A 20,702-nucleotide genomic window follows, 5' to 3' on the forward strand; every position below is an offset into this window, starting at 1 on the left:
TTATATCCTTGCTTTCTCATTTCTGTCTTTGTGCATCCTTGATGCTTTTTTTTTATGGCAATATTTTCATCCCCCTCGCTTCATGGATTTTGACAGACATTTCAGCCTTGAGTAAGAAATTCCTTGTGGTGTCCTTGCATTTTTTTGGATCTTATCACCCTAGCCAAGGGCCGGTTAATTAGTGCATTGGTCTTAGGTGCTGTCAAGTCACCTCCAGAGCCTACACACGAGCATTCTCAAACAGGTCCCGTCCCCCACACAGCCCTGCGCAGCTCTTGCAGCCTCCAAAATCGTGGCTTCCTTGAGGGAGGCCATCCATCTCATATTGGGCCTTCCTCTTTTCCCGCCATGAGGGTCTTTTCCAGAGAATCCTCTTGCCTTCTCATGAGGGGCCCCAACCTAGGACGACACTGGGATAATAACCCAGTTCCTGAGCATTCAACCGGCCTCTGTCCCTGGATGATCTGTGTTGTGGACGTGACTCACGACCACCTTGAGGGACAAAAATAGGGGGCCCGAATTTTGCACCCCTTGGGTCTGAAGAAGTGGGTGATGATGATGGCCCTAGGAAAGGTCGAACTTCAAAAAGCAGCTTCTGAAGCGCGCTCCTGTTTTGTTTTGCTTGCTTTATTGGCCCTATTTGTTTGTTTGCTTCCTTCATTTATGTTTATTTTATTTATTTTTAATTTTTATTTATTGATGTCTCATGCACACATTCTTGCACAGGAGGACCCGGGGGGGGGGAGGTGGCAAACGAGACGGGAGAATGTCTGTAGGACAGAGAAAGCAAACAAGCGACGGTTGGAAATGCCATGGAGACGGCGCACGCGCACGCCCTGAGAACACCTCCCAGAAGTACCCGGATGCTCCCCGCCTCCACGGGCTTCTTTTTTTTTTAATAAGGGCAGGGCGCTGCGCCGACGTGCTGACGTCACGCGTACGAGCGAGCGGCGGAGCACTCCTCGCTTTCCCCCCCTCCTCCCCTGCTTCACGGCCTCGCGCGAAGCCCCGCCCTTTCCCTCCAGACGCCGGTTGATGACGCCTTTGGGCGGCGCCGGCAGCCGCGGCCGTTCCTGAGGGAAGGAGGAGGCGGCGGCGGAGGAGGAGGAGGAGAAGGCGGAGAGGGAGCGGGAGGAGGAGGAGGCGGCGGCCGCGGCGACGACGACGACAGTGGCGGCGGGAGGCGGGAGCCGAGGCGAGGGAGGCCTCCCCTCTCCGCGGCCTCTCTCCGCGGCCCGGCTCGCTGCAGCACACGGTGAGGCGCCTCGGCGCGGGAAGGGCCCCTTCCCCTCCCTGGGCCCCTTCGGCCTCCGTAGCCCCCCCTCCGAGCCCCGCCCCTCTCGACGCGGGACCCCCGGCCTGCCTTCTTTGGCGGCCCCTCAGACCCCTTGGCCCTTTGCCCCCCCCTCAGGCCTGGGTGGGATCCCTCTCCCCCCGCCCCCCCGCCCAGGAATGGCCTTCCCGACCACGCCCCCTTACACCCCCTCCTCTAATATTGGGCCCATCCTCCCTCTGCCTCGGGGCCCCTCGGCCTCCCCAGCCACGCCCCCTCCCCTCCTAGGGGCTCCCCCAGACACCCTTTCTGAACTCCCTCCACGCCCCCTCCCCCAGTTCATCCCCTATCGATCCCCGGGGGAGGGAGGGGGCTCTTCAGAGTGGCTGAGCCCACCCCACCCCACCCGGGCCCGGCTGCAGGGGAACCCCTGGCAGGGTTGTTCCCCTCATATAGGAGACGGGTGGGGAGGAGGACCAAGGGGTCCCTGGGAGCGTACAGAGTGCCGCCCCCTCACCCACCTGGTTCCTGGCAGGCCAGCCCTGGTTGCTGATGGGCAGGAATCCGCCTCGACCACGCCTTGTGCCTTCAGAAAGCCCAGCCTCCCTTAACCCAGGAGCTTCCTAGGTAACAAGAGGCCTTCCTGGGTTGCCCCCCCCCCCGTGATTGTGAGGGGGACATCTGGCAGCCAGGAGAGAGCTCTCTCACACACTCACACACACGACACACTCATCCCCACCTCCCCTGCTCCATGGAAGGCAGAAGGTCCTCCTGGATCTACGATTGGCCGAGGCGTGTGTAATTTTTAATAAGTGGGCCCAAGGAGAAAGCTCCCGCTTTCTCAACAACCAAGGCGACCAAAAAACCGTCCACCCAAAATTATGCTGCTGAAGTGGGATGGAAAAGCTTATAGTAAGCAGAAGTGGGGTGCTACTCCGAAGAAATTTTTGCGTTTAAATTTATGCCTTTACTTTCTTCTCATGCTTAGGCTAAACCCAAAAAAGGAAGAAAAAAAAACCCAAAAAAACCAAAGTCAGTCCAGCAAGAATGAGAACTGTTTGCTCTGCAAGAGATAATGATACCATTACTCTTCTTGACTGGGCTGCTTTGGCCCAACTTGCCAGGCGGGCAGCTTCAAAGGACATGACTAGTAAAGATCATCCCTGTGCTTTGCCCTCGGCCCACAGTCCTGCCTCCCATGGCAGCAGGGGGCAAGGATGATGGTGGCCATCCGGAGACTAATGTTTTCGTTTGATATAGAACCATGAAGTTGGAAGGGGGCTCTAAGGCTATCGGGTCGAACCCCCTGCTCAAGGAAGGAATCCAGATCAAAGGACCTGTATAGACAGATGCAGTGTGTTTTAGCAGCTGTGCAGGATTTATGCTCCCGTAACCAAGTATTGTTCCCTTTCTCTCTCTCTCTCTTGGAGAAATTCCGGTGAATGCTTTTTCTCTTTTCTCTTGCACTTCCTACATAGAACACATTTCTCTTCTGAGGTCTGGCGCCCAGAGAGAACTCACCCACAACAGGGTATAGATTCCCTGTCCTCCTGTCATCTTTTCAGAGCCTTGGATTTGCCTTTGCAAACCCAAGGGGTTTGTGTTTCGTTTTAGTGATGGTGGGGTAGACTATTGAGCCAGGAGAAGATGCGTGCACCTCTAGGGTTTTGTCCACAGAGTCGTCGGCTGAGCCCAGTGCCCTTCCACCACCATCCTGTGGCTGGCAATGGGAGGAAACACCAAGGAGGGGACCACCCTGGTCTGTGTGGTTAGGCTGGGCTTAGAGCTTGCTGGGGGTGTGTGTGAAAAGGACAAGTGTGAGTGCCCAGCAACCTAGACATTTGGGGCAATTTTCCGAGCTTTGGCTCTGAAACCCTCTCATCAAACTCTCTGTCCTGCAGCAGCAGAGTCTTCTTCGTCTTCGTGTTGCATTTGTGCTAATAGCATGAGTAAAGCTGGCCAGGTTTCTTGAGCAGGCTGTCTAGTAAGTGAAGGAATGCTGCACTGACCCCTTTCGAGTAGATGGTGGGGAGCGGGGGGGGGGTCCTTTCTGATTCTCAAGAACAGAGGTTCCTGAATTTGGATCCCCAGATAGTTTTAGACTGCAACTCCCTGAAACGTGGCCCGTGGGCTGTGTTGCGCTAGGACTCCTGAAAACTGAAAGACTGAAAAAGACGTATGTTTAGATGCCCCCCCCTGCTCCAGAGTTTAAAAACAAGAGAGGGATCCGTGGTGGGGGGGGGCATAGAAAGGGAAGCCTCGGCTTGAGAAATAAAGATGAAAAAATGTAGGACCTCGTGTGTCTTATTCACAGGCCGTCTCGGGTGGGGCTGAGGGAGACTTATGAACTAATAAGTGGTAGGTGAGATCCAGAAGGAAAAAACAAGTGCTTGCTCTGAAATGGCAGACAGTCAAGCATCTGCTCTTCCATGGTGGCACCGTGTGTGCACAGAGCGTACTCCTCAAAATACACCATGCCACATCTTTGTCTTTTGTACATTGTGATTTGTAAAGCAAGTTTCCAGGTCTCGTGCCCTGAAGCTAACAGCTGGGAAGTTGCGCACCAGACAGCTTGTCGGCCTCAGTGCAGGGCTAAGCAAGCAGGAGAGTTGAGTCTTAATTCTTTGTACCCCGACCCTTTGGTGGTGATTTTTCATTGTTTTGTTCTTTCTCCTAGAAGGACGCTGCTGAAGGGAGACTACCCTTTTCCTCCTTGGCCTCCCCGCTTTGCTCCCTAGGTGCCCAAAGCCCCTCTCTCAAATGCCCTCATGGCCAAAATATGGTCTTTCTCTCTCTCTCTCTCTCGTAGGAGCTCTGGGATTATGAAGGAAAGCATTCAGGACAAGGAGTATTGGGGGGCACCCCCTGGTCTCCCCGACACGATGGGGCATCGGGATGAGATGTGCCAGCCCTCCCAGGCGTGGGGCGACCCTGAGCCCAAACACGGCGGCTGCTTTGAGGGAAACCGCCGCCTGGCCTACACCAAGAAGCAACCCCCAGGCTTTGGGCCTTTGTCCTCTGGCAGCGACGGGGAAGGACAAGGGAAGTGGGGCCTCGCCTCCAGTTGGGGAGTAGACGGCAACTCCCCCGACGTGGATCAGAACCAAGCCGGCGGCAGGAGGAAGGTGGCCAGGAGTGGGGGGCGCGCCTGGCCCTTTGACGTGGGGGCCGGCTCCAATTCCAGAGGGCACCCGCAGCTCTTGGGAGGCCCTTCTTCCAGGCGGCAGAGCTTCCGCCGCCGGCGCCAGAGGGCCCTGCAGGCCTTCCGGATGCTCCTGTACTCCAAGAGCAGCTCCCCGGCTTTCCATTGGAAACTGTGGGGCAAGATGGCCTTCAAGGGACGCCGGCGGTCTGGTCTGAAGCGGGCCCGGTCCTCCGTCTCCCTTTCCCCCAGCTCGCAGCCCGACGACGACCACCTTCCTCTGTACAAGAAAAGTTGCCCCTTAGCGGAAGTAGACTGCCCGGGCGGAGCCAAGCGGAGGCCCCTCCCCTCCCACTTCAAGGCCCGCTCATCCTCTGAGCCCCACCTGGACTACGAGCTGGATGGCGCCTTCCCCCGCTCTGCGTCCGTGCCGCAGACCTCCCACCTCAGTTTGCTGGGCGCCCTGATGGATGAGGCCTCCCCCTACCCTCAGTACGTGGAGCTGCAGAGGGTCAATTTTGACAAAGACCCTGGAGCCATGGAGCTGGAAGAAGAAGAGGAGGAGGAGGAGGAGGAGGAGGAGGCAGTGCTCAAGTACCCTGGTGGGGGAGCCCAGGCCTCCCCGAGAACAAGGAAGATCGGAGAGGCAGCAGAACACGGCCTGGATGGAGAGGGAGGTAAACCTCACCCCGTGGTGCTGGCAGTGTGTTTGTGTGACAGCTGGGCTGCTGGATTAAAGAAAAGCGGGGTGTCGTTTAATAAAACCTGCAACATTTCTCCCCGTTTCTGGAGGTTGGGGCAGGTATCAGGATGTCGTGTGCAAAACTGTATTTCTCTTTCCCCCCCCCCCCCCAAAATTCGACTGCCCACAGTGCTGCGCACCTACATTTGGGAAAGCTACTTCTTTAGACCACAGCTTGTAAGTGGAAGGGATTCTGGAAATTATGTTCTTCAAAAGTGCTGTGTAAATTAATGAGTTGGCCCCGCGTGGGGGGGGGCGTTCTCCTTCTCGTCTCCACTTTGCACTGTTTGTTTACTGCATTTAGGTGAGCTCAGTATAAGTTACACAGATCCATAAATGGGCTGTATTTCTCTGGAGGGGCGCTCAGGACTAGGCCGCTCGTTAAAGTAATTTCATTGATAACTAGATGGGAAGGGAAGAAAAAAAGCCCTCAGGCTGAGGGTTCCAGTTTGTAGATAGTGGTTCTGAAAGCCTGGTGGAAGACCCACGAATAGTGGCCAGCCCAGATGGCCGATCTCTCCGAAACGGAGGGTAGCCCTCTCCAGTTTCACCTCTCCTTCAGGGGGCACCCATGTGGAATGGATGGTGCCCCGATGCGCAGCGACAGAGTACCCGCCCTGTGCAGGAAAGGTCTTGGTCTCCCCAAGTAAGGCCTCGCCTGCTTGAAACCCTGGAAAGTGACTTCAGGCAATGAGAGTCACATCCCTGAGTGGGATTAATCCACCCCTGAGTGGGTATAGAGCAGTGGTGGCTAATATTTTTGGGCTTGCGTGCCCAAATGGGGGAAGAAAACAAAACAGCGGGCGGCGTATCACAGCGGTGGCGGAACCAGAAGTGGCAGCAGAAGGGGGAATCCCGGCACGGAGGTGCCTCGAGACCCCACTCTGGATCCGCCGCCAGCGCCAGTTGCTCCAGATCCGCCTGCTGAATTGCCAGCACCGCGGCTGCAGCCACCTTCTCAGGTTTGGCTGCTTGGGGGGTGGGGAAGCAGCGATCTGGTGACTTATGGCTCGTGTCTTGACAGAAAGGGCTCTGTGTGCCAGTTGTGGCACACGTGCCATAGGTTCGCCATCCCTTGTATAGAGCAATGCCCTCTGATCCTAAATGGCTGAACACCGTGGTCTAAAAGCAAGACTTTCTAAATCCCCTTGTCTTGCTTGCTACAGGCCCGCTGGATGCTCTTCCCAACGGTTATGCTGCCCTCACTCCTGACGGCGACCTCTGCTCCCTGCCGGGAGTCGCCGATGCCACCATCCTCATCAGCAACGTCTGTAGCATCGGCAGCCAGGCAGCCGAAGAGCTCTTCCAGGGCCCTCGGGACAAGGACTGGCTCGAAACAGGGAGCCAGGAGGCGGCCGCCGAGAGCAGCCAGGAGAGGCTTGGCGAGAAAGCAGCCCAGCACAGCCCCTTGAGGGAAGAACACATCACCTGTGTGCACAGTAAGACTTGTGTGTGTGAGTGAGTGAGAGAGAGAGAGGTTGGGACAGAGGGCGAAGCTGGGCTGCCTAAAGAAGCCTCCCTCATTGCCCAAAAGAAAAGGGAGGGAGGTGGGAGCTTCTGGAAGCGGAGCCTTCCCCGTCCTCTGGCACCAGACTTGGCCCTGGGCTTGGCTGAGAGGAGGGGATCGGAGGAGGGGAGAGAGAGAGAGAGACCAAAAGGTTGCTGCGGAGGAATGGGGTGCTTTTCTCAGACTGCCCTTCGTCCTCAGAAGATGTCCTGAGGTAGTCTGGAGGCTCCTCACTGAGCTTAAGAGGCAGATGGGAATCTGTCGGCTCTCAGGGATGCTCAGGACTAAGAGAGGAAGAAGCACAAAGCAGGAAGAACCAAACGGATTTGTTGGAGGGAGTGTCCAGGTGGCTCTGGGGCAGGGCGGAAAAAATTTCCCGAGGGTCTTGTGGCATCTGGAGAACGGGCTACCAAACTGGGTGCTCGATAAAACTGGCCGGATTTTAAGGCACCCCCGAGGCTTTCTGTGGCCTCGCCCTTCTCTGCTGCACTGAGACTGAGGGAGTGCAGCTCTCCTCCTCTCACACCAGGGGCTGCGCAGGGCTCGGGGTGTCTACAGGTGGGGCCCAAAAACATCTAGATTCTAGGGGACCACCCACTTATTCGTGCCGCACATATATTCCTAAGGAAGTTCACGGGTTAAAGAGGACCATCAAAACTGTCAGCCCGGCGTAGTAACCATCACAGACCTGCTTGGAGTCTATATCAGTGCTTTGAAGCATTTGCTTATTCCGTGGTGCCTCACTCTTGCCCCCCCTGAGAAATGCCTGTGGTGGACCCCTGGTTTCTTGCCAGACCGTCCCCTCTGTCCACGCAGTGCGGGGGATCAGGCCTGTTTTTGGCTCCAGGCTCTTTTCTGGGGCGCCCGAGGGAGGCGTCTCCCTTCCCCACTGTCTCAGCCGGGTTCCCGTTCCAATGGAGCCGGGTGAAGTAGGCTTGTGTCGCTTCAGGTTTCTCTCTCTCTCCTGTCTTCCAGACATCCTGGACGAGTTCCTGCAGACGTACGGTAGCCTCATCCCCATCAGTGTGGACGAGGTGGTGGAGAAGCTCGAGGACATTTTCCAGCAGGAATTCTCTACGCCTCAGAGGTACGGCCTTGGTTTTCTCACCCAGAACCCACACCCTCCTTTTTAAAATGAATCAGACCAAAGATTTTGGGGTTGGTATCCAAGGTGTCAGCTTTGTTCAGACATGAAAGATATTTGTTGTGCGGAGAGGTTTTTCCCCCCCCTCCCATCACGAGGAGTCTGGCGGCACTGCCAGGTTTCGAATGAGTTGACTTTGGTCTGGTTTTGATCATGGGGAGGCCATCATCGCAGGCTTCATGGGCAGGCGAACTGTGCAGGCACAACCGGTTTGAAAGGGCGCATCGCTGGAGGAATGACGTTTTCATTGCCTGATGATGGCAAAGTCGATGCCTTGTGTAGCTGTGCTCTTGGTCTCTGGCCCAGGGATCTCTGCCTGGCATCCACTGGCCAGGTATATGTGTGACAGACTGCAGCTGACAAGTGCATGGAGATGATCCCGGGTGGGTGAAGCTGGGTGGGATCAGGTAGGTTGGGTGGGCCGGTTGGAGTCCACCCCAAGCCCCCCCCCCAATTGTGATGCCCTTAGATTGACTTGAGTGGAAGGAAGCACACTGAAACAATAGGGCGAGGCCCTTTGCCCACTGGCTTGGAACAGCTGATTCATGTAATGCAGTAATTAAACCCTTTTAGAAGGGGACCGCTGTGAGAATTTTACCACGGCTGTGGGTCTTCACCACAGAAGAGTGCTGCATAAACCTGCAAAATTTTGTTTACTGTTTATTTATTTAATTAGCACATAGTTAACAGATCTGTGGAAGCCCATGCACAAACAGGGCTCCTTGGGCCACAGGATAAGAGCCCCAGCGATATTGTTCGCAGCAAACCTGGGTACATTTTTTTAAAAAATGAAAATGTTGACATTCTCCAAATGTTTGATGTTTAGTGATTCCGACTGGGAAAAGCTGTGCCTTTGGATGGGATTGTCCAGATGCAGGCAACAGTGTTGGTTGTCGCTATAAAATTCAATTACTTCATTACTGGTTTGCCTTTTTTAAAAAAAAAGTCTGCCCCCTTGGAAAACCTGATAAGGTTGAAAAGTGGAAGAAAAATCTATGAAATACGGCAACACCTTTAAATATATTTCAGCACACAAGCCACAGTCCATTTCAGGGAAGTAGGGAGAGGAGGAAAGAAAAGGAAAAGGCTGGGCCTGGAAATGGCAGGATTGGTTCCCTCTTCAGGCTCTCACTGAGCCTTCTGAGGGAGCTGTTTAGAATGGGCCAAAAAGTTTTTTAAAAACGGCCTGGCAAAAGCTGGGAGAGCCGCTAGGGTAGGTGTCAAGATGGGGAAGGTACTCAGCGAGAGCCCATTTTGGCTCTAGGGCCAGAGATCCCAGACCCGTCCTAAAAGGGGCCGTTCTTTTTTTGTTTCTGTGGCCTGACAGGAAAGGCATGGTGAACCAGCTGATCCAGTCGTACCAGCGTATGCCCGGCAATGCCATGGTCCGGACCTTCAGGGTCACTTACAAGCGCCATGTGGTCACCATGGATGACCTGCAGACCCTCTATGGGCCCAATTGGCTCAATGACCAGGTATGGTGGTGAGTGTGTGTGAGAGAGAGAGAGCATGGTGGTAAACCTAACCCTCAGGATTTTGCACGAAGGAAGCAAGGTTAGCGAAGATAGGGGATTATAATATTCCTGACTGAGTAGGGGTGTCAGGAGTACAGTGGTGCCTCGCATTACAATCGCTTCGTTTAACGACGAAATTGCATTACGACGAACTTTTTGTGATCGCAAAACGATGTGTTCTATGGGGGAATTTCGCTTTGCGATGATCCGTTCCCTGCTTTGGGAACCGATTCTTCGCAAAATGACGATTTTCCAACAGCTGGTCGGCGGTTTCAAAATGGCCGCTGGGTAAATAAAATGGCTCCCTGCTGTGTTTAGGGACGGATTCCTCGCAAGACAGGCAGCGAAAATGGCCGCCCTATGGAGGATCTTCGCTGGACGGTGAGTTTTAAGCCCATCGGAACGCATTAAACAAGTTTAATGCGTTTCTATGGGCTTTTTAATTTCGCTTTACGATGTTTTCGTTCTACAGCGATTTCGGTGGAACGAATTAACATCGTAATGCGAGGCACCACTGTATTCCGTCACATGGCTGATGGGGCTGCCTTTGAAGATGGTCTAAGAACTTTTGTTAGTGCCAAACTGACAGCAAAACTAGGAATGGCGTCTGTGAAGCCCTGGGCTCCGAGGTTTGGCCGGATAATAGAACAGCCTGTGGCTGGTGGCAGGTGGGGGGGGCAGTGCTCTGAGTCCCACCTGTTTAACCCGGGGGGGGGGGAGGGGAGAGAAGGCTTTTTCCTTCTGAATTAATTAGGCTGCTAAAACTCTTGGTATGTAGGACCTCTGGTCTAGATTTCTGCTTGGCTGTATGGGTCACCCCCATGTGTGGTTCACAGAATATGCACATTATTCACTTTGGCCATGAGCTGCTGTTTCATATGCAGTTTGGGTTGGTGGCCCTTGGAGGTGAAGAGCAAGAGAAGAAAGAAGCAAGTTTCTGCCATCTTGATTTTCTTTATTATGCATTTACAAGTACCTGTAAGCTGCTTAAATTTGAAAACTAGAATTTTGAGCAATGTACAGGAGTAATGAAAAACAGTATCTACAACGTACAAATAAATAAAAAAGAATACACAGCACAAAGTCTGACTCCCAGCACTGAAAAATACAGCCTGCAAAAAGGTCAAGGAAGTCTACCCAGCCACAAGGATCAGTCATCACTGCACACAAAAGACTAGTTAACGACACCCATCAACCACAGTGGCAGATCATTTCCCCGCCTTATCACAACAAAATACCCATAACAATAAAACACCCTGATCACCATAATCACCCAATCTCCTGAAAACAAAAACCTGATCCCACAGCTTCAAATACTCAACTATCCCACACACTACCCCAGAACACAGAGTTCTGACTCCTATCCTCTGAAGAGGCCGGCCACAGAGACTGACAAAACACTAGGAAGAAAAACCTCCAGAACACAGCCAAACAGCCCGAAAAAACCCACAGCAACCAATACACAGTATGCTGATAAACATATTGATGTGCAGTATTTAAGTCATCTTTGAAACAGATGTTAGATTGATATACATGCTTAATCTGCGCACTGAAAATTGTAGGCACCTGTCAGATTTGTGTTGTTATGTTGTCAAGTTGCCACTGATTTATGGCAACCCTACGGGTGAGCAACCTCCAAAATGTTCCGTCCTCAACTGCCCTGCTCAGCTCTTGCAAGCTTAGGCCTGTAGCTTCCTTGAGGGAAGAACAGTTCCATGGGGTGGGGGCCACAGTGGTAAAGGCCCTGCTCTGAACAGCGGGAGAGAAGATCCCAGGGGTGTCCTCGGACTCTCCAGGCAACTTTTTAAAGGAAAGGGATGGAGGTGAGAGAAGGTGACTGGGATCCATGTTGTGATTTTTCTGTGTGCCTCTAGTGAGAAGATTGTAGGTACGGTACTTTGGTGGATCTCCCCCACCCACCTTTTCTCTCTTCCGGGCAGGTTATGAATATGTATGGGGATCTTGTCATGGACACCGTACCAGAGAAGGTGAGCTTCTGATCTTGATTTTTCTCCTTGTGACCTACTTTTATGAAATACAGTGGACCCTCAACTTACGGAATTAATCTGTATTGGAATGGTGGCCACAGGTCGAAAATTCCGTAGGTCGGGGGTTCATTTCTCATAGGAAGGCATTGAAAACGCTTTAATCTGTTCCAGCCAAATTTTAAAAATCCCGGGCTTCCAAAGCTGCACCCTCTGCCTTCTGTCCCCTCTGCCTCGTGTCCCCACAGGGACAGGAGACAAGAGGGCAGCGAGGGCAACTTTGAATTTCCCACCCTTTGCCCCTGCCTTTCGTAGATCGAAGCTCCGGCTGCAAGTCGAACTAAAATTTTGCGGGCAGAGCTTTTCATACCTCGAAGTGTCCGTTCGTAGGGACCTTTGTAAGTGGAGGGTCCACTGTAATGGTAGACAGCCAGTTCTGGTAGCCCATGTAGGTTGTGAATCAGCTTCCTCTCCTTTTGACCTCTGTCCAGCTGTCGCTTCATGAGAAAGTACAGTAGGAGCAGAAAAATATGCCTTTCAATGGAGAATGGTCCTGACTCCCTGTTAGATCTGAATCTTAAAAATGGTTGGGGAATATTTCGTCTAGTTTCTTGAGCTTCACTTGATGGGTCATAAACAACCTAAGCCCACAGCAACATCACCACCTTCTGAATTTCCAAGGAGGATGGAAGAGAAAGCGAGTGTAAGAAAAGAAGGGAAAACGAAAGGGCTGGGGAAGCAGGAAAGCATATAAGACGTTAAAAGAAGAAAGGAGCAAAAAGGAGCGAGTCTCATCTTATAAGTTGAGGTTAAAGTGGATCCCTGGATCCCAGATCTGGAAATGGTAAAGAATGTTAAGCTAGCTGATGAGAGCAACTGATGATCTAAAAATTATTGCTACTCAGTTGTGCTTGTGGAACTTCTGTGATGTGCCACCAGTAAAAAGTAGCTTTTCTGAGCCCTGCTAATTAACTGCCGAAGACTTACAGTGGGAGCCCGAGCGGACCCCTTCGCTCGGCTGGGTGTGAAGAATTGACCTCCTTGAGCAGCTTCCTGATCCTCCAGGGCATCCCCCCCATCCCCTTTCCACCTCGGCCCTGTCCCGCTTCCAGCCCCAGTTCCCGTTGTTTGCTTTCACAGGAGAAACATACCGCCTTGTGTGTGTCTGTTTCCTCCCTTTGCCCAGGTCCATTTCTTCAACAGTTTTTTCTACGATAAGCTACGAACCAAGGGATACGAGGGGGTGAAGCGCTGGACCAAAAATGTAAGTTGTCGCCATGGCTGGCTAGTGACTACGGGGCTTGTAGCCCAAACATGTCTGGGCGGCTTTGGAGTGGAGAAAAAGAGGCTGTTTCCGTGTTTGCAAAAGCCGTCATAGTAGCACCGCTGCGTTTTACCTTGAGGGAAGCGATGCTTTTAGAATGAATGAAACGGAGAAGAACATTTTTAGACTTTCAATTTTGTTTAAAGTGTGGAATTATATAGAAGGAAATGAGTTTCACTTCTTTCATCCTTAAAATTGGTGACAGAGAATTTGGTTCAGGTGTGATTTTAAAATCTGGAAAGAAAAAAAATTGTTTGGCTACAAAGCTTTAATTTGTTAGAACAGCGTACTTATTTATTTATTTTTTATTTTATATTATTCGATTTTTACCCCACCCCGCTAGACAACGTATTATCATCTTTAGAACTGAAGGGAAAATAAAACAATATAAACGCCCTGTATTTTGGGTAATTCCACATTTCATTAACCTTAGCAGGACCTGCCAGAACAAATGGAATCAATTAACCAAATTTGGGAGGGAGAGACTGAAAAGAATGTTGATTCCCTGAGTTGTTACTAGTATACAGTAGAGCAGTGGTCCTCAACCTTGGGCCTCCAGATGTTCTTGGACTACAACTCCCAGAAGCCTTCACCACCAGTTTTGCTGGCCACGATTTCTGGGAGTTGGAAGTCCAAGAACTTCTGGAGGCCCAAGGTTGGGAACAACTGCAGTAGAGGATCTGAATAGTGGTTGGGATCCTCTTGTCTAAGTTGACACTTGATTCTGAGAAATTGTGTAGGTCTTGGCAGTAAATTGCCAGTCATGACAGAAGGGGTGGCTCCATTCCTTAGCAGGCACATGTTGAGCAACGGAACCAGCATTTCCCACCCGGACTTAATACAGTTTCCCCAACACAAGGATACCTGACCAATAGGACTCTGCCCTGTATGTTCCAATGAGTACAAATAAAATATATGGAAAAAAGAATATAAACAATATATTCCCATATTTGGTGGGAACTGTGTTTTGGCAAAAAGATAAAGCAGCAATTATAAAGACAGCAGCAAAAGTAGGTCCTCGTTTCATGGGTTTCTAAACCATTTTTAATAGATTGTTCTTCCAAAGTGGTTTACACTATTAAGATACAATTCCTTCAAATCTTATATTTTACTTCTTGAATCAGGTGCAGATGAATTTGTGTATCAACCTCCTAAGAACCGACAAATACGGGGTTTCATAACCAGAGTGTTAGATGGGAGTTGGTTGAAGCTGGTGAATGAATTTGTAGATAAAAATGTTTAGCTCTTGTGCCTAGATTGGCCCGTTATGACAGAAAGCAAGTGAGGATGGGATAAATTTGTAGGCGAAAACTGTTAACTGCTGCATTTTTTAAAGGAGCATGATAACACTGCATGCAGAGTTTTGCTTTCCATTATGCTAACCTTATGAACAATGGGAAGAAACTGAAGAGCATAATTATATTGGATTTCTGGATGTGTTCACTTAAAAAAAAAAGTTAAAGAAGATCGGTGTTCTTCCTCTTTGTACAGTATGGCCCATGCTAATCCGCTAACTCTGTTTCCCTTTCAAAATCAATTTTAAAGCAGAAGATATGGGAAAGCTTGACTATAACCTGCTTGTTCTTACCTTCTGTACCCTGGAGCCCTCCAGTGGTGTAGGACTCCACAATTTAACACACTCAACCAGCATCTGGAAGGTGCCAGGGTGGGTGGAAGCCTGCTACTGTAGGGCCGTGTACGGAGTCCTAGAAGATGTGAGGACCTGAGGGTTGTTGCCATTAAGGTGGAACTACAGCATCCCAGAAAGGACGTGGGTGGCGCTGTGGGTTAAACCGCAGAAGCCTCTGTGCTGCAAGGTCAGAAGACCTGCAGTCATAAGATCGAATCCATGCGATGGAGTGAGCCCCCATCGCTTGTCCCAGCTCCCGCCAACCTAGTGGTTCGAAAGCATGCAAAATGCAAGTAGATAAATAGGTACCACCACGGTGGGAAAGGTAAAAGCATTCCATGCCTCGATGCACTGGCCACATGACCACAGACGATTGTCTGCGGACAAAGCACTAGCTCTATGGGTTGGAAACGGAGATGAGCACCGCCCCCTAGAGTCGGACACGACTGGACAAATTGTCAAGGGGAACATTTACCTTTACAGCATTTCTATCAGGATGTGTGGATTTCAGTACTCTGTGTGTGTGTGTGTGTGTGTGTGTGAGAGAGAGAGAGAGAGAGAGAGAGAGAACTACTGCCAGGGAGAGCAGCTCTACAGAGCTGAAGTGCTGTGGTTCCTTTCCTCCCCTCCCCCTCTGCCCTCAGGTGGACATCTTCAACAAGGAACTGCTTCTCATCCCAATTCATCTGGAGGTTCACTGGTCCTTAATTTGCGTAGAGGTCAAAAAGAAGAAGATCACATATCTGGACTCCCAGCGTACCCTCAACCGGCGGTGCCCAAAGGTAAGGTGGGGGGGGGACTGTGGGTGGCCCAGGGGAACAGCCCCTCTTCTCTTCTCTCAAGAGGCCTGACAGCTGCTGTGACTTCAGATTCCCGATCGTGGCCGCCTTCAGAGAACCGGGAGAGTTCCTTGTGCCTTCATTCGTTTGCCTTGATGGTTCAAGCTCCTCTTGCTCCCTGTTCCTTAGGCCAGCCGTCCCCAAAAAGGTGTCCCTCCGGATGGGTTGGACTGCAACGTCCATCCTCCCCAGGCCCCTCAACAAGGCTTCAGCCCTTTCTGTTGCTTTCCTGGAACATGAAAAGCTCCGATGGGAATCACTGGCCTGTCGGTTGAAGACCGAGTCCTCCGTGTTGCGCTTTAGAGACGTTGCCTTTTGAGCCCTCTCTTCAGCTTGGGGCCTTCCCTGTCTTTTGAGTGATAACTTCCAGGCCAGCTAGTTCTAGTAATAAAAAAAAAGGTTTCAGACTGCAAGGAAGGCATCCTTGTCACCAGATAGCAGTTTTGGGGCAAGGGGGGGGAGTTTAAAACTAAGTCACCCTCGACGCTGCTGGTGTGAGCTTGGAATCAAACTTCAGGCAGGTGTGCACATGCACAAACACTGGATGGATTGTGCTGATCTCTCCTTTCCTCATCCCAGCACATCTGCAGATATCTGCAAGCTGAAGCAGACAAGAAGAACCGCCCAGACTTCAGAGACGGGTGGAGAGGAGTTTTTCAAATGGCAAGTATCCCTTAGTGCTGTGGCGGGGGGGGGGGGGCGTGCAGTGGGGAGAGACCGAAAAGCAGAAGGAAGAGCACCTGCTGGCCTTTATAGCCAGGAACACCCAAGGATGGGGCTCAAAAGTCAAAAGCAGAGCTGCTTGTTGCCTTTACTGCTGACGATCTCTCCTGGTTTCCTCCCCTCCGTTGCGATCCATCTGGAGCTTCTGGCACTCTCCGCTTGCACTGTTCTCTTTGCTTCAGCACAGAAGAGTTAGCCAGGAATGCTTCAAGAGGCTACGGAGAACCATTTCTGGTGGGAGAAGGGTGGCCTGCCCACAAGTCTCTCCCCTCCTATTTAAAAGTTGATGTTGGGCAGCTAGTGGTCTAAGGAGGGTGACTTTGGGTCTTTCAGGAGGCCAGAAAGGAGAGAGAAAGATGAAGCAGAATTGGAAAATTTGCTAATTTGGACGATGGCTAGCAGGCTTCCCCAGCCAGGCTGGTTGAAGGATTCTGGGAGTTCTGGCCGGAAGAGTAACTTTTTCAAACTCTGAAGCTCGTCTCCCAACTTCCCCGTCTGTCTCTTTTCCTTCTCATTCCTTTCCAAACCGCCTCTGTCCAAAATACCTCTGTGATTTCCTCCTCCTCCTCCTGCTTTCCTTGTAACCTCATGACTTTATAGTTTGGCATAGTCACCTTTTAATTCATATGATAGGGGAAGGAGAGAAGAACGGCAGCAGGATTAGAGAGGTTGGGGGGGGGATATGTCATGGCTGGCTGCCCTGGAATAAGCCACCTGCTGAGATCTTGGTGGGGGTGGAGGAAGAGGTGGGGAAAACACAAATCCGTCCTTCGCTTCCGTAGCAAACCGCCAGCAGGTTTGGTTAAGTACTGTAACCCTGACAACTCTCTGAGCTTTAGAGGAAAATGGAAGCGGGTTTATTCATTCATACGTGCCTGAGGAAGACAACAGGCAGGTGAGTGTCCCAGAAAAGGGGGGGGGGGCAAGAGATGGAAACACACCTCACCTCCTGTGGTGGTCCAAGGCTGTGGCCCTGTTGTTCCTGCCTCAGCCCCTACCCTGTCCTGATGGATCTTCCGCTTCTCTTCCCTCAGAACATTGCCAGGCAAAACAATGACAGCGACTGTGGAGCTTTTGTCCTGCAGGTAAGAAGAACAGTTGGCTTGGGCTCCAGGTCCTTTGCAATCCCAGATACGGACGGACAGACGGACGCGCGTGCACGCACGCACGCACGCACACACACACACACACACACACACACACACACACACACACACACACACACACAAACAAACTCATGTGGGGAGCCAGAACTTTGGGGGAAGACGGGTTCCCGTCATGATGGGTGTTGTCTTCAATATATCAAAGCTACCAAGGACTGGACGTCTAATTAGCGTAACTGGCAGGTTAACCTGAAATGTAACTAAAATGAAATATTTATTTGCATGGATAATTTGAATTACTTTGGCACAGGTTTTTTAAAATGTGGGAGAGATGGTGTGTGTGGAGCTACCACCAACACCACCACTCTGCCTACCGCTGAAAACCCTGGTCCCTCTTTTCATTGGGGCTCGTAACGGTGGCTCCCAATTCTGTTTGCTTGTACCGTATTTTTCCGTGTATAAGACTATACTTTTGTCTAAAATCTTTAGAATAAAAATTGAGGCTCGTCTTATACACGGAAGTAAGTTGAGGAGAGAACAAAAACAAATGGAGGGGAAAGCAGGGATCAAGGCGATCCTGCAGTGCTTTGATCCCTTTCCCCCTGCACTTGCTAAGCCCCACTTATTTTTCTTTGGATTAGAAAAGTCTTATAAAGTTGTGTTCAAAATTATTCAACCCCCACTGAAATTGAATGTTTTGGCCATTTTGACATTGATTTTGATCATTCAGTCATCTTGCTTACATTTACATGAAAGAGGCACTTGTAGGTCAGAGAAATATAACCTTAAGTTTATAATGAAATAACCACAAATGTCTTTTCTGTGCTCACATCATTATTAGTTTTTATTCAACCCCCAAGTGACATTCAATCTTAGTACTTAGTACAACATCCTTTTACAGTTATAACAGCTTTTAAACGTGAAGCATAGCTTGACACAAGTGTCTTGCAGCGATCTACGGGTATCTTCGCCCATTCTTCATGGGCAAAAGCCTCCAGTTCAGTCAAATTCTTAGGCTTGCACACTGCAACTGCTTTCTTTAAGTCCCACCAGAGGTTCTCAATCGGATTTAAGTCTGGTGACTGCGATGGCCACTCCAAAATGTTCCAGCCTTTCCTCTGCAACCATGCTCTAGTGGACTTGGAGGTATGCTTGGGATCATTGTCCTGTTGAAAGGTCCAACGTCTCCCAAGCCTCAGGTGTGTGACGGACTGCATCACATTTTCATCCAATATCTCCTGGTACTGAAGAGAATTCATGGTACCTTGTACACGCTGAAGCTTCCCTGTACCTGCAGAAGCAAAACAGCCCCAAAGCATTATTGACCCTCCGCCATGCTTCACAGTAGGCAAGGTGTTCTTTTCGTCATATGCCTTGTTCTTCCTTCTCCAAACATAGCGTTGATCCATGGGCCCAAACAGTTCTAATTTTGTTTCATCAGTCCACAGAACACTATCCCACAACTTTTGTGGTTTGCCCACATGACTTTTGGCATACTGCAGTCGACTCTTCTTATTCTTGGGAGACAGCAAGGGGGTGCGCCTGGGGGTTCTGGCATGGAGACCTTCATTACGCAGTGTGCGCCTTATTGTCTGAGCTGAAACTTCTATACCCACATCTGACAAATCTTTTTTCAGTTCCTCAGCAGTCACACGGGGACTTTTCACCACTCTACGCTTTAGGTAGCGCACAGCAGTCGAAGTCAGCATCTTCTTTCTTCCACGACCAGGTAGCATTTCAACAGTGCCCTTTGCCTTGAATTTGCGAATGATGCTTCCTATGGTGTCTCTTGGTATGTTTAACTTCTTTGCAATCTTCTTATAGCCATTGCCCTTCCTGTGAAGACAAATCACCTCTTCTCTTGTCATCCTGGACCATTCTCTTGACTTCACCATGTTTGTAACCACACCAGTAAATGTCTAGAAGGAGCTGAGTATCACAGTCATTTTAAAGCTGCTTATTATGCTTGATTGGTGCTCGGTGACATCCACAGGTGTTTTCAATACCTGATCGAAAACACCTGAATGAACCTCTCTTCTTCAAAGTGGTAGTCTTTAAGGGGTTGAATAATTGTGGCAATGAAGAAACCACAAAAGAAACATTTACTACTGTATTACATAAGCAATTGATGTTATTTTAGTTGCATTTGGTTCTTTAAAATGTCCTTGTAGGATTTCATTCTGAATACAATTCCAAATGTACACTATAGTCCCTAAACCCCTTTACAGCATTGGGGGCTGAATAATTTTGAACACAGCTGTACATGTGGCGTCTTATACACTGAAAAATATGGTATATCCTTTCCGGTTGTGAGGCCTTCATAAGCTCTCTCCTACTGCTTAAACCTTACTGAGAGGCTGCTGTTGAGTCCTCACACCTCAGCTGCTGAAGCTGTTCGGTGGCTTTATCAGGGCCGCACTTTAAACGTGTGAGAAAGGGGTGCAAAAACCAATGTCACTCAGTTTCTGGGCAAGAAAATGTATTCTGTATTCCACATTTCCTGCACTGAGCTCAAGGCGTTGCACATACGGCACGCACTGTCTCCACACACACCCTTCCTCTTCACCACACACACGTGAAGGCGACCACACAGTAAAAAGTAACACGGCTCAGCTTGTCCAGTGCAAGTCAGGCCTCAGTGGGTGCTGGAGGGTGCAAGTTACCAACCATAGGCCTCTCCTTGAGACAGCCAGTCCATGCTGAGTATTCCTGCTTGAATCTGTCACTGGAAAAGACCAGGATGTGTCAGTAATCGTTCTCTTTTCTCTCTCCCCCCCCCCCCCCGGTTCTCTCTCATGTGTCTAGTATTCCAAATTTCTGGCTCTGGGCCTCCCCTTCGCATTCACACAGCAAGACATGCCGAAACTCCGCCGACAGATGTACAAGGAGCTGTGCCATTGCAAGCTCCTTGCGTGACAAGCTTGCACACACTCAAGACATACATACCTACACACACACACACACACACACACCACACACACACACACACACCTCTCTTCTCCACTGCTGCCGTTGCCGCCTTGGACCGTCGGAGACACTACTCCCCCTTCCCAGCCACTGGGAGCGGCGCCCACCAGAGTCCTCCTTCCCCTTCTTGGGGCGCAGGTTGTGACGTCATCCCACTCGGGGCGGCTACAGAGGACTTTTAGGTCACTGGAACTCTTTAAGGTTTGATAACCGGACTCATCAAATTTTGGTTGGGGGGATTTGTTCTTTTTTTTAAATCCAAGTTGCCCCCCTCCCTTTATTCTCTTCCTGGTCTTTCTCATTTTTTTGTTTTTGTTAATATTTAAACCCAATACAGGGTGAGATTTATCTTGTTTGCTTCTTTTTGGGACATGGGGTGGGGAACGTAAACCGCACATGCCCTCTACCATCTCTCCACTCCAGACCGGAGGGGGGGGGCATGGAGCCCAGACATGGGGACCAGGAAGGGAGGGGGAGGGATCATCCTTGCCCCCCCCTTGACTTCTCCCTCTGCTTTATCACCCTGTTGGTTACTTGTGTTAGTGGATAATGTATGTTCTTCTCTCTTTTTTTCCCCTAGAGGGAAAGAGTTGGAAAACGGGGAAGGGGCTGCGGTGGGTGGGTGGGGGCGGGCGGGCACAGGTTTATACACTGGGGCCGAGATAACTGAAACAAGCATTTTTTTATACGATGGCTACCATTGTGGGTAATAAAAACCGTTCTTTGGAGAAGCACGCAAGTGCAGCTGGTTTTCCTACCTTCTGCCCACCCCCACCCCACCTGCAAGGCCATTTTGTGCAGCTGTAGAA

At 50.7% G+C, this 20,702-nt stretch overlaps 1 protein-coding gene across 1 annotated transcript; it reads left to right on the plus strand.

Moving 5' to 3' along the window:
• The first annotated feature begins 1,075 nt into the window (after positions 1–1,075).
• Positions 1,076–20,627, plus strand: SENP3 (SUMO specific peptidase 3). The gene is made up of 11 exons (XM_072977234.2): positions 1,076–1,255; positions 4,083–5,092; positions 6,324–6,596; positions 7,640–7,751; positions 9,136–9,283; positions 11,263–11,310; positions 12,494–12,571; positions 14,906–15,043; positions 15,680–15,763; positions 16,858–16,908; positions 19,732–20,627. The coding sequence occupies exons 2-11, from the start codon at positions 4,096–4,098 to the stop codon at positions 19,840–19,842; spliced, it is 2,040 nt and encodes a 679-aa protein (XP_072833335.2). The 5' UTR covers positions 1,076–1,255; positions 4,083–4,095; the 3' UTR covers positions 19,843–20,627.
• The last annotated feature ends 75 nt before the right edge of the window (positions 20,628–20,702 follow it).

The sequence above is a fragment of the Pogona vitticeps genome, chromosome 6 (assembly GCF_051106095.1).
Source record: "Pogona vitticeps strain Pit_001003342236 chromosome 6, PviZW2.1, whole genome shotgun sequence".
NCBI lineage: Eukaryota > Metazoa > Chordata > Lepidosauria > Squamata > Agamidae > Pogona > Pogona vitticeps.